Genomic DNA, 14,225 nt, shown 5'->3' with positions numbered 1-14,225 from the left:
AAAGATTTCCCTGGGCACACGCTCCACAGCCAAGAGCTAAGACAGTTCTGTGAGTATCTGGTCTCTGGGTAATAACTCAAGATGACAAAGCCTGAAAATTAAAGCATCTGTTTGCAGGGCCCTGGGTTTGGGACTGCTGTACTGCAAGCAGAGAGGAGCAATTCAAGGAGGTCCAGAAGGTGGAAGGGAGAGGAAGGGCCGCTTCCCACAGGGAAAGCAGGAGCTTGGCGTTGCTCTACTGACACTTGGCAGAAATGCTTCTGTTCTGAATAGGAGAACTGATCGTTGCTCCTGGGACACACAGCAAATGTGGCCTGAGGCAAAAACAGTACCCAAACTGCACCTCGTTCCTCCAAACTCCCCACTGCTCATCAAGTTTGAGAGAGACTTTTCTTTTGGCCAGAAGAATTTTGGTTTCTGGCTGGTGTTTTATGTTTGTTTATTATTGTTATTGTTGTTATTATTATCATCCTCAATCTCATTATCATTGTTGTTGTTATTGTTATTTGTTATTATTATTATCATAACATAATAATAACATAACATAACATAATTATTTGTTATTGTTATTATCATTATTATTATTATTATTTTATTGGGAGGCTGAATTTTTGTTATTATTGTTAAACATTTCAGGCAGGTACACAGGAATGACTTAATGCAATATAGATATATATATATATATATATGATATATATATGCAATTTACCTTGCGTGTCTGACATGAGAGAGTAGCATCAACAGATTGGCCAGACGAGTTGTCTGCTGCTGGGAGGGGATTCCACTTTTTGCAATAACCCACACCAAAGCATCTGTGACTACATTGAGCAGGTGATGCAGCTTCCTGTTGCTTTCAGGTTCTTCTGCTGACAAGGGAAACATGCCTAGCCAGAGAAGAGAGAGAAATACTGCTTGTGAGGAAGAAAAAAGCTACGACTGTGGATTTTCCTTTGATATAACATTTCTCAGGATCAGAGACGTTACATTTCCTGACTCCTCCGGCCCCAGCACTATACGAACAATGCTTCATCTACCACACCAAGCTTCAACTTATACTCCTTTGTCCAGATCTGATGTCTACATCAATTGCATACTGAATAACTCTCCCAAATCCTCCCAAGACAATGCGTTGAACATAGACTCTTCAGTCTGACTGAGCCCTGTGCTCTCAGTCCGTGGGGAAGCAGATGTGCGCTCCATTCTCCAGGGTTTTTTCTTTCGAATCTCTCTGTGCTATGTAGTTTAGTTTCTACCATGAACAAGCATTATGCTTGCTCTAATCCCTTCTTGCTCAAAACAAAACAAAACAAAATTTTCTTCTCTGGTTATATCCTAGGGAGGGAGGAGAACACAGAGACAGACAGTGCTCATTGACCCAACCTGACTCAGGCTCCCTACAGCTTACCAGGGTGCCATAGAACAGCACCTGCCTGCACTGACCAGTCAGTGTCAGCAAAAAGTCAGCAAAAGTCAGCAAAAACAGAAAAAAGGACAGTGAGGAGGGAGAAAGGAAGAAATCACCACTAGGAAAGTCTGGAAACATGTAGTAGTATTATTGATATAATTTATCAATTAGAGAGATTTTATTTTTTGAGAGTAGAAGCTTTGAAAAAAACATTGCTGCTGATTATTATTTTTTTGGTAAATAATAAAGAAAAGAAACAGCCTTATTGTTGACTGAAATAATGGTATCTGTCTATAAACAAGTCTGATAACAGCTGGACTACCACCCTGCAGAATCTTGCTGAGAGTTATGCAGAAACTTCTTGCTGGAAACAGTAGATGTAAAGAGTATCATCTTTCTTTATACAGATGTTATTTTGTTTTGCCTTTTTTTTTTTTTGACAATGTTAATTGCAAAATATTCTGGAGAATAAAGTGATTTTACTGCAGACTGCCTAAAGGTGGACAAACACACATTCCTAGTTGCCTTGTGTAAAAGGCTGCAAAGCAAAACTTTTGTCCTTAAATTCATCTTGTAGAACTGTTGAGTACATTCAATTATTTTTACCAATTAATTACCATTACATAGAAATATTTAAGCACAATTAATCATCACTCAGTTGAATAACTAGTTTTATTAGAATTCAGAACAGGCTTGCAGAGCCGTGCAGCAGCACTACTCGTGACCAGGATCCACAGAGATCTGAGCAAAATTTCTCATTGATCACCAGGGATCAACATTTGAAAAGGACATACCCACAGACTGGGTCACGAACCCCACCATGTAAGAAGCTTTTCAAATTTGGGGTCTTTTATTCAGTTCTTTAGAACAGGATATAGACACTAAATCCAGCAAACAGTATTGCTTAGAAGTTTCTTGAGCAAAAATCTGTATGATCTCATGGTTAGAAGTCCCTCTCTATTTTTCTCTTTCAATGGCTTTATTGCATTTGATATTTCTGCCATTTTTACAGAATAATTTCCCAGCCACAGTTGAAATAAGTATAATTTGGTGAGTGTCAGAGGCAATTGTGTACTCACTGGAATTGAGGAGGATCATTGCCTTGACACACAGATACTCCTTGTGCTGCAGTTTCAGCTCTCGGAACCTCGAGGTCATGGCCAGGAGCATATCAAAGATTTCCAAAATTCCCTCTACGCATTTCCCCTCGTCCCTATGGAAACACATTTAAAATGTTACCAGAAAAGTAGAATTAAGGAACTCTGACTCAGACAGATAAAAGTCATAGCACAAAGAAGGCTGCAAAGGCCTATCCATCTCATCTTCAGGAGAATTCAAAAGCTTCTGTCATGAAATCTAAATGGAAAATTACACTGGCATAAAAGGTCAGCACCTCTAAAAAACTAATTTTCTCTTTAAAGTGTTTAAAGTGCTTGCAGGATTGACCACAGGTAAGTATGACTGCATTTCTTTAAGAGGCTTTAACCTCACAGACAAAATAATTTTCGATAATCAGTTTTCAACTGTGTAGTACTGGGCAGAGCACAGCACCTCCTTGAATATTTTCCAGATTTGTTTCACCAGGAATTAATACCACAACCTGTGACATCCTTGTTTGTACCTGACAGAGGCCTAATAAATAAGAAAGGCCCCCAGAATAAATTTCTTGCAATAACAAGGCAGTGTCTGCTGAATGCACCTTTCTCCATTTTGGATGTTAGAAACAGTACCATTTTCAGAATACACTGTGCATCATCAGAAAAAAATAAATAAATAAAAATACCAGAAGCTATTCTAATGGGCTGGAAATTAAACAGCAGAAATGTTAAACCACATAAGTTACTGTTTCATATTTAAAAAAAATAAAAATAATAATAAAAAAAAAGTGCTGGACTTAAAAAACAGTTAAGCTCTACGACACAGTGACCCCAAAGGGATGCTTCTTGCACTATCTGTAATACAAGATTATTTTTAATAATGTTTTTACCATGAGGCACTCCTCTCCTGGCTCCCTAGAGGAAGGCGCTGAGCCCTCAGGCTCTGAGGCAGGCACGGGCAGATAACACAAACCAGGTGCAGAAGGCGCTGCCCATAGAGAGGCTGCTGCCTGAATACTGCCTGCTTTCCCCTGTGCCTCTGGCAAAGGAGTACTCTGAGCTTTGGAGGAGGACAGGTAGCTGCCGGTTTCAAGACAAGAGCACAAGCATAAGAGAAGTACTTCTCTGCTAAGATTACCTGGGGAATGTTGTCTCAAGGTCGGCTAAGATAAAAGCGACCAAATTACAGATGAGTTTCGCATAAGCAGGTCTTACAAAATAAAAAAATTACAGAATGCCCAGATGCTTGCTAGCTCCCACCCAGCCATGTCTTGAGGAGATGAAGGAATGTATCAAATAAGCCTGCTCTATTCAGCTCATATTAGCTCCCGAGGAACTAACTGTGTCATACATTTTCAGCAATTTCTTATCATTGCATTGAACAATCTAGCATGTCCCTGCATTGAGTTTTATATGAGCAAATCACAATTGACTTCAAATCTTCTTTAAATCAAATTTATTTCTCTTACTAACCCATTTTGCTTTCTGTATCTATGATGATGATTATTATTTAGCTCGAGCCACAGAATTGGTGCAGATATGAATTTCACCAGGTTGAAAAGGTTAAGAGATATTTTAAACCTAGCCAATAGAGTAGATTGTTTCCCTGACTTTTTACTAATGTGAAGCCCAGATCAAATATGTACCAAGGTACTACAGAAAAACATCCTTACTAATCCATATTCTTCCCTGCTGGTACATAGTTATGGAGAAATAATTTTTTAAACTTGTAAACAGCCTGCTTTAGCTTGGGAAAAAAAAAAAAAAAAACAACTTTCTGTGCTAAAGAGCAAGTTTTTTTTTTTTTTTTTTTAATCCCTTTTGGCTAGTGCTGGAAAGCTCATTATTGTAGCTATCTATGAAGTCTGCACTAAGGACAGGAAAAAAAAAACAACTATATAAAATAACTAAAATATGGCTTGAAACCATGCCTACTTTTTATTTTGAGGTTTGGGGAAGAAAATCTATCAGCTCTAAGAAATTGTTTGACAATGCAGCACATTGTATTGGTGTTATCTATAATGTTGGCATCTAGAGCCCTAGAACAAAAGGACCAAAATCAACAAAGCCAGTGAAAAACAGAGACACTGAACACCGTTATGTGCCAGAGGAATTAGTGGACTGTCACTGTTTATGCTCGGCATGTGAAACCTCGAGTCATTATTGTTACAAATACAAGTAAATGATACTGTTAAATAAACCATTAACAGCATCTCCAATATTTCATCCTCTTCTCACTGTTCATGGCTCCTCTCCAAAGATGCCAACTGAAGGGCCCTCAAAAAGTTTATTTCTCTTACCTGTCTAGTACAAGGTCTGGTGCAAAAATTAGTTTCCCAGGATGGTCAATTGATCTCCACATCAAACCCACCATTAATACTTCCATCCAGCAGCTCTCCAAGAGCCTCACTTGGTCATAGAGGCTGAGATCAATGAAGCCTAAAATGATGAAAACAGCATCAAGTGAATCAACGTGTTAATGTCTCTGTTTTTATAAAGACTAAGTATGTAAGAAACAGAAAGAGACATGAGATGTGAAGGAAGCCAGAAAAGGAAACACTGTCATCAGAAGTTCCACGCTGCCATCTCAAAAGAGAACATGAATATATGTGATTATCCTTGTCAAATCTTCCACAAAACGTTTGAAATAAATTAGAGTAATGCTGAAGCGCAATTGCTCCTGTACGGCTGTTGACACGCAAGTGAAAGCCGAAGACCTGCCTTATACCTGGGCACCTGGCGGTCCCACAGCCTTCTGAGAAGCAGAGGAAAATCACTCACAAAACTCATACCTCTTAGAGATAACTGCACTGTGCTGCAGAGGACTCCTAACAAAATAGACCATTCTTTTCCCATAATGTATATGGTTGCTGCTTGTAGGGTTTTTTGTTTATTTGCTTTAACTCATAAGACAGACATGTTTCTGGGTTTGTTGGTTGCCCATGAAGGAACCCATATCTTGGTGCCTCTGTGTTATCACCCACTTTGTAAATGGCGGGCATTAATTCCATCCCAACGCTTTCATGCGTTCCTTCCTCAAAATTGCAGCAAACCAGAAAATAAAGACAAGGGCAGTTGACGAAGGTAGTAGTGTCCCTACTGCCTCCATACACAGCATCCTGGAAGCAAGAACAGAATTAACGCAAAATTGTGCATAAGTCTGTTCCAGCATTTCCTTCTCTTCAGAACTTATAGCAAGTGCCAGATAACACTGCCACACAGCCAGAAGAGAAGGTCATTGCCCTGCTCCTTCTCCTGCAAAAAAAAAGACTGGTAGAAAAGAGTCACAGAAGTCAAATAAAGAGAAACAAAATGCACACAAAAGGAAAATAAATAAATAACAAAACCAAAACAAACAAACAAAGCCAACAACCACGCACAGAAAACAGAAAAGTGTCAATTACCAAGAGGCAAGCAGGAAAGCAGACCGCTCAGACAGTCAAGGAATAAAACACAGGTATGATGAAGACCAGCTCAGTGGCAAACTGCACCTTTGTTCAAAACCAAGATCAGGCCAAAGTTTTCAAAGCAGAGAGGCTTAAGATAAGCTCCTAGCAAAGGTGTTACACTTTTAGATGAGCTGGCATCTACATCTCTGAATAGTGAAAAATCATTACAGGGGCTGGCCATGGGAAACAGGTTTCTTGCAGCTCAATTGTCTGAAGTTTTAAAAGGCACACAGTATGTTTGCACTGTCACAGAACCTGCTCGCAGTGATTTATACAAATGTTCCAGATGTTTTCATCTTATTAAACTACTAGCCTGGAAGACAGTCAGTGACATCCTCAGGTTGACATAAACTGGGTAATGCTTACTCTCTCTTCATTGCTAGAAGTGCTGCCTTTCAAAATCCATAGTCTTACTCCTTATTTTACGAGAAGAGTAAACAAGAGCCCATGAGCTGTACTTTCCCTTGTGGATTTCACTGTCACAGAACTTACTACAGAATTTACAGCCAACAGCAGATTATCTGCCAGACCCAAACTCTCATAATTTAAAAAGTGCTGTTAGAAAAATACTCATGGAAGTGTGAATAGGATAAACTGACAATGATGGTTTCCTGGGAAACAACAGCCCAAAGATATTTTAGGGATTTATTGAAATAAACAGTTACACAGGCGTGTGCTGTTTTCTGTAACATAAACAACCTGGATTTAAAACCAAATCTCTGTTGAGCTGTCAAACCAAGTCCCAGTTTTCAATCTACAGCTAATTAGAGATCTAGATTTATCCCAGATGTCACCTACTAAATATGCATTACCAGCACCAACAAGATTTATGAACGTTGAGCACAACTATTAGAACCATCCCTTTCCTTTTCAAAACCATCATGTTTTAAAGGTTGAGGACAGCACATTATCACTACAGCTTCTTTCAAAGTGTCTAAAGTCCCTTTTCATTTGCTGCAGAGTACATTAAATTGCTCATTTTTCTGTGGCTGTAGTACATGTCCTTTAAATCATGTCCTTTAAATTATATCTAATCTTTTAATATAAATTACTAAGACAGACTGCCACAACAGCACAGGAAAAAGAAAAAAGTGCTGGGTGTGTAGTAAGTATCAAAAGACACGCTGCTCTGGCCAACAACAAACCAGGTTGCATAATGAATCCAAACTTCAATATTATGACAACATCCTATTGATTAGCAGTACAGCTCCAGCTATGAACTCTGTTCAACTCTCTTAAACTAGTACAACAAAGTAAAAGGCAGTTATAGAGGTTATGTTCCTCCTAGTGATAACATAGAATTAAAATCCTTGCAATTCATGAGGAAAAAAAAAAAAAATCCAGGTATTACTTTCTATTTTTCTGAACAACAACAAAAATTCAATCCAATATGCTGAAAGTACAGTCAAAAATACAGTCGCAGAGTAAGATTCATAGTAAAAGGAGGTCACTAAAAATTAAATAAGGAGAAAATATATATGTAAGCATTTATCTTTTCTTTGTAGACAAAACTTTTATCAGCATCTTATATATATAGCACTAGGATATGAAGGAAAAATAAAAAAAAATTGTTTCCACTGTCAAAATAATATCCAATAATAATTTAGGAGTGAAAATGAGTTTCTTACCACCCAGCTACAATGTCAAATATTCAGCTTTACAGAAAATAAAATTACGACTCATTGGGCTGTTAGTCAACAACTCTATTTTTTTTTTTTCTAAGACTCTATGAACCAGAGCATGGATCTAGATGATTAGCTTCAGGGAGGAATTTTGAAAACTGAAATTTTATGTCCTGAGCTTTAGTCATCATAGCCACTTTTAAGGAAAAATAAATAAATAAATCCACATTCAGGTAGATGTTCCAAATGCCGTGTTATATTGTAATATAATTCACGATTGGGAACATATTAAATGTCACATCTATTTTTGGCATTATTCTAACCTAATGTTTTTTGTCTGTTCTGTGTAACATGAGTGATCAGAAAAAACAAACATACTCGATAAAGCGTCAACATTCCCAGGAACTGTTTTTTGAAGGGTTATGATTGCTTAAACAGGTTTTCTTCATACAATTCTTTTATTGCCAAGAAAATTGTTTTATTTCTGATGTATGTTGAAAACAAGCTAAAAGTGATCAATGTGAAAGTTGGGGTTTGTTTGGAAACAATTTTTAAAAAATAATTTCAATTTTAAAATTTTTGTTTGCTTTTCTAAACTGACATAGTTCAAAGTAAACAATCAAACCAAAAAAAAAAAAATCCCACAGAAGTGAAGAAAAACCTGTAAATAGAAGTTGGGTTTTTTCCTTTTCAAATATTCACAGAATCACAGATTCATCTAGGTTGGAAGAGACCTTCAAGATCACCGAGTCCAACCTCTGACCTACCACTAACAAGTCCTCCACTAAACCATATCACTAAGGGCTACATCTAAACGTCTCTTAAAGACCTCCAGGGGTGGTGACTCAACCACCTCCCTGGGCAGCCCATTCCAATGCCTAACAACCCTTTCAGTAAAGAAGTTTTTCCTAATATCCAACCTAAACCTCCCCTGGCGCAACTTTAGCCCATTCCCCCTCGTCCTGTCACCAGGCACGTAGGAGAACAGACCAACCCCCACCCCTCTACAGCCTCCTTTAAGGTACCTATAGAGAGCGATGAGGTCTCCCCTGAGCCTCCTCTTCTCCAGGCTAAACAACCCCAGCTCCTTCAGCCGCTCCTCGTAAGACTTGTTCTCCAGACCCCACACCAGCTTCGTTGCACTTCACTGGACTCTCGAGCACCTCCATGTCCTTCTTGTAGCGAGGGGCCCAGAACTGAACACAGTACTCGAGGTGCGGCCTCACCAGAGCTGAGTACAGGGGGACAATCACTTCCCTAGCCCTGCTGGCCACATTGCTTCTTATGCAAGCCAGGATGCTGTTGGACTTCTTGGCCACCTGAGCACACTGCTGGCTCATATTCAGCTATCAACCAGTACTCCCAGGTCCTTCTCTGCCAGGCAGCTTTCCAACCACTCATCTCCCAGCCTGTAGCTCTGCTTGGGGTTGTTGTGCCCCAGGTGCAGGACCCGGCACTTGGCCTTGTTGAACTTCATACAGTTGGCCTCATCCCATCGGTCCAGCCTATCCAGATCCTCCTGCAGAGCCTTCCTACCCTCGAGCAGATCAACACATGCACATAACTTGGTGTTATCTGCAAACTTACTGAGGGTGCACTCAATCCCCTCATCCAGATCATCGATAAAGATATTAAAGAGGACCGGCCCCAGTACTGAGCTCTGGGGGACGCCACTAGTGACCGGCCTCCAACTGGATTTGGCTCCATTCACCACAACTTTTTGGGCCCGGCCATCCAGCCAGTTTCTAACCCAGCGAAGCGTACACCAGTCCAAGCCATGAGCAGCCAGTTTCTTGAGGAGAATGTTGTGGGAAACAGTGTCAAAAGCCTTACTGAAATCAAGGTAAACCACATCCACAGCCTTTCCCTCATCCACCAAGCATGTCACTTTGTCATAGAAGGAGATCAGGTTTGTCAAGCAGGACCTGCCTTTCATAAACCCATGCTGACTGGGCCTGATCACCTGGTTGCCCTGCAAGTGCCGCGTGATGACACTCAAGATAATCTGTTCCATGAGCTTCCCTGGCACTGATGTCAAACTAACAGGCCTATAGTTCCTCAGGTCTACCCTCTGGCCCTTCTCGTAGATGGGCGTCACGTTTGCTGGCCGCCAGTTGACTGGGACCTCCCCTGATAGCCAGGACTGCCGATAAGTGATGGAAAGCGGCTTGGCCAGCTCCTTCCCCAGTTCTCTCAGTACCCATGGGTGGATCCCATCCGGCCCCATCGACTTGCGTACATCCAAGTGCTGTAGCAGGTCGCCAACCATTTTCTCGTGGATTATGAGGGCCCATTCTGCTCCCCATCCCCTTCCACCAGCTCAGGGTACCGGGTATCCAGAGAACAACTGGTTTTGCCGCTGAAGAGTGAGGCAAAGAAGGCATTAAGCACCTCAGCCTTTTCCTCATCTCTTGTAACTAAGTTTCCCCCCGCATCCAGTAAAGGATGGAGATTCTACTTAGTCCTCCTTTTTGTGTTGATGTATTCATAAAAACATTCTTTGTTATCTTTAACGGCAGTAGCCAGATTCAGCTCCAGATGAGCTTTGGCCTTTCTAATTTTGTCCCTGCACAGCCTTGCAACATCTTTATAGTCCTCCTGAGTGGCCCGCCCTCTTTTCCAAAGATTATAAACCCTCTTTTTTCTCCTAAGCTCAAGCCACAACTCTCTGTTCAGCCAGGCCGGTCTTCTTCCGCGCCGGCTTGTCTTTGGGCACGTGGGGACAGACCGCTCCTGAGCCATTAAGATTTCCTTCTTGAAGAGCGCCCAGCCTTCCTGGACTCCTCTGCCCTTCAGAACCTCCTCCCAAGGGACTCTGCCAACCAGTGTCCTGAACAGCTCAAAGTCAGCCCTCCAGAAGTCCAAGACAGCAGTTTTACTGATTCCCTTCCTGACTTTGCCAAGAATAGAGAACTCTACCATTTCCTGGTCACTCTGCCCAAGACAGCTCCTGACCACCACATCTCCCACCAGTCCTTCTCTGTTTGGGAACAGAAGGCCTAGCGGGGCACCTCCCCTGGTAGGCTCTCTAACCAGCTGCGTCAGGAAGCTATCTTCCACGCTCTCCAGAAACCTCCTAGACTGCTTTCTCTGGGCTGTGTTGCGCTTCCAGGATATGTCTGGGAAGTTGAAGTCCCCCACGAGAACAAGCGCTGACGATTTCGCAACTTCTGCCAGCTGCCTGTAGAACCCCTCATCCGTCTCCTCATCCTGGTTCAGCGGTCTATAACAGACCCCACCAGGATGCTTGCCTTGTTGGCCTTCCCTCTGATCCTAACCCACAGGGACTCAACCTTATCATTCCCAGCCTCAAGTTCCACAACATCAAATCAGTAATATAGAGAGCCACACCACCACCCCTTCTGTGCTGCCTGTCCCTTCTGAAGAGCCTATAGCCAGACATTGCAGCACTCCAGTCATGAGAGTTGTCCCACCACGTTTCCATGATGGCAACCAAGTCATAGCATTCCCGCTGCACGATGGCTTCCAGCTCCAAGCTTTTTATTGCTTAAAATCAGGTCATTTCCTAAGACTGTTTTCCCTGTATTACTTTATTTGTGCCCTCCCCCCCCCCCCCCCCAGTTCATTTCCTACCAGGCTAACAGAACTATACAGAGTCCTCTGAAATGGTATCTATTAATCAGCTTTTTTAAATCAGAAAATAAATTATAGCAATAGACACCATTTTTACCCTTACAGTTACTTACTTGATGGTTATTTTTCACTGTTCCTTAACTCAGGGAAAATAAGAATTAAGGATTCTGACACTCAGTTTAAAGCACTCCATGTTAACAGCAAAACCACTATCACTGTACAAATAGCCAGCACAGTTTAGGATGTTCGTGCCCCAGCACCTAAACCGGAATTTGCACACCTGAAAGCTATCATACCCGAACCATCCAACACAGTGTCTGTGGCACGGAGACTCTGCAAGGAGGAGACGTAGCCCAGCAGTTGGAGCTGATAGCATCTTCAGCCCCTCCACCTGGATCCGTAATAGCATATACTTCCCTTATCCTAAATTCTTAGTTTCAGGAGTGTACAAAATTTTCCCCATGAAGACTAACTCCTGTACTGTGTACGCACTCTGTTTTTTTCTATATATAAGGATTACTGTCATGTCTTCCTGGGCATGTATTCGAGCAGTAGCAGGCACTGCTTACAGTGACAAGACATGGGCACACTCTGCTTGCCTTCAGCTTAAAATCTAAGTGAGAACCATGCTGTGATGACTCCTCAGTCCTGACATCCGTGGGCTTAGGACCTCTAGATGCACTGTGGAATGCATTAGCCATGCAAGGTGCACATAGCTGCAGGGATTGCTCCTAGCAGAGCACTATAGCTGAAGTTAAAGATTAAGCTCCACACTGCTGTGTCTCTGTCAATTATTCAATGCTTCTTTTAGCTCAGTACTATTTAGTTGGCCACCTTAGCTCTCACTAAAGGGCTACGGTCTACAGTTTAGTCTATGTCAGCCAGCATTTTTTTCCACACAGTTTTGCCAGCTATCTTCTCTATGTTTTGGCTGCTTTTACTCTGTCTTTTCTTCTTTATTATGGCTGTTTTAAAGTGGGCCCTTCATGGAGAAGAAATTGCACATGTTCACCACTTACTTCAGTTTGTAAGGAGAGAAATGGTACATTGCCACGGTACTGTAGCTGCATTAGAGAGTGGCTACATTCAAGGCAGTAAGACATGTAGCTGCACTTCAGTGTATGTTCTTTGTGTTGCCAACAACCCAAAGCATCCTTATTGATTGTTGTTTTTAAGGAGTGCACACAATAATTCTGAGATCGATACTATGTGCCACTTAGCAATCTGAAGCTCTTGTGTACCAACTATGTCAGCTGAAGCAATTGCAGAGACTCAGTGCTTGGATACACAGCAGTTTTCACCAACTTCAACAGAAATCTTTCAGTAAGATTCAAGGAAACAATTTGACCTTATTATTTTTCTTTTTTTCTACAGCAATCTAGTTAATACACCTTTTAATGAATATCCTTAATCAGATTAATCAGGCATTTATAGTTGATGAGGTAGAAATTACATGCAACACCAACTATGCTTTTTAGCAAACTGAATAAGTATTTGGCTAACAGCAAATATCAAATTATTGGTAAGGTTTTTTGATTCAAGTGAATTACCAAGAGCTATAATTTCTCCATTACTTTTATAGGATAGAAAACATAAGAACTTAATACCACACATTCACAGTGCTATACCATCAAGGCATTGAATAAAATAAACAAAAAAGAGATTGAAATCCTTACCAGGAATTTTTTTGGCCCAGCCAATCATGTGAACCAGCTCTTTGTCTGCCAGTTTTGTCAGGGACATCATCATGGAGGCCTCTGTGAATGGTTTGCTGGGACGACTCACCAACACATTGGGAGGCTCAGCTTCAAGTAGAGTTAAAACAAACTGCTCTGGACTGACCGTGCTGAGGAGGATCTCTTTTACACGGGTGACCGTCTCATTGTATTTCTTAGTTTTGCTAATGCAATGCACTTGATCTTCTGAATTGCGATGACGGCGCAGGATTCGATATCCACAACGTTCTCTTCTTGAGCCTGACACAAGAAGCACATGATTGCATTGACGTATATTTCTCTCAGTGTTGCATTATACAAATTCAAATGTTTGAGAAGGGAAAACACCCTTTAATTTTGGATGTTCTAACCTGAAGCATCAAGTTTCAGACTTTCTAGAGCATTTATCATTGACCTAAATTTGCTTCCACTGGCTTCAGTTGAGGCTTTGATTTACTCTACCGAAGAAAAAATAAAAAGATAAATGTTTATTCGCTTACAGTTAACCCACTTTACAAGTCCCTGGGGAAATTCTCATTGACATCAAGAGAGAGATAAATCAAGTCTTCAAATGCAATTAAAGATAGCCGTTTACTTTAGTTTTAAAATTCTGTTTTAGATGTCAATTGGAAAAGAAAAAAAAAAAAGAACTCTAAAGTTTGGCCATGACACAGTGTAAATACCTCACCCAGAAGCACAGCTGTTCCTCTCTGCTAGCTGGGTGTTCAATGAGGTGACCCATCTTCTCCCTATGTCCTGTTAATCCAGTGGGAGTTTCCCCCGAGTGAATTCAGATATCTACAACTAGACGGAGCAAGGCCCATTTTTGGAGCTTTGCTTGAAGAATACTATTTCTCTTTCACAGAACAGCCCTTTTACAAAGGTTTTTGATTCCCAGAACAATTTTTTTTTTTTTCATTAACACTACAGTAAACATTCTCTGACTATCAGTATTATTTCTGGGATCAGTTATCTGTCTTTGGAGACCTGCCATACAAAGAAGCTAAAAGACTCTGCAAAAACACTGGGGGATTTGCTGAAACACTCAACCATGGTTTCTGCTTCCCTCACTCCTTTTATGTTTACTTATTTACAAATAATCCTTGTCAATAACTAACATACAAGATTTCATGATATTAAAAATCAAGATATTTAAAAATATTAAGTTACTAAATAGCTGGAATCCTCCAGCACTTAACATTTTCAACATCACTGCTAAATTGTCCTCTAATTCTTTCAGAAGTCATTTTTTTTGTGCTAGCCATCAATTCTTCTACTGACAAATGATACTCAAAGGTTGAATTTTCATATATATGTAAATGTCATTGGTAGCATAAATCTAT

At 40.8% G+C, this 14,225-nt stretch overlaps 1 protein-coding gene across 2 annotated transcripts in view; it reads right to left on the bottom strand.

Moving 5' to 3' along the window:
- ESR2 (estrogen receptor 2) overlaps window positions 1–14,225 on the bottom strand; it is a 45,721-nt gene that overhangs the window by 2,935 nt on the left and 28,561 nt on the right. For both annotated transcript variants that reach the window (XM_013182962.3, XM_013182959.3), the window contains exons 5-8: window positions 12,844–13,143; window positions 4,803–4,941; window positions 2,485–2,618; window positions 710–884 (exon numbers count right to left, since the gene is read on the bottom strand). In XM_013182962.3, the coding sequence (XP_013038416.1) occupies window positions 710–884; window positions 2,485–2,618; window positions 4,803–4,941; window positions 12,844–13,143 (748 nt within the window). The remainder of the gene's footprint in view (window positions 1–709; window positions 885–2,484; window positions 2,619–4,802; window positions 4,942–12,843; window positions 13,144–14,225) is intronic.

Source organism: Anser cygnoides, chromosome 5 (genome assembly GCF_040182565.1).
Source record: "Anser cygnoides isolate HZ-2024a breed goose chromosome 5, Taihu_goose_T2T_genome, whole genome shotgun sequence".
In the NCBI taxonomy this organism is placed as follows: Eukaryota; Metazoa; Chordata; class Aves; order Anseriformes; family Anatidae; genus Anser; species Anser cygnoides.
This window is presented reverse-complemented; position numbering and strand designations above follow the sequence as displayed.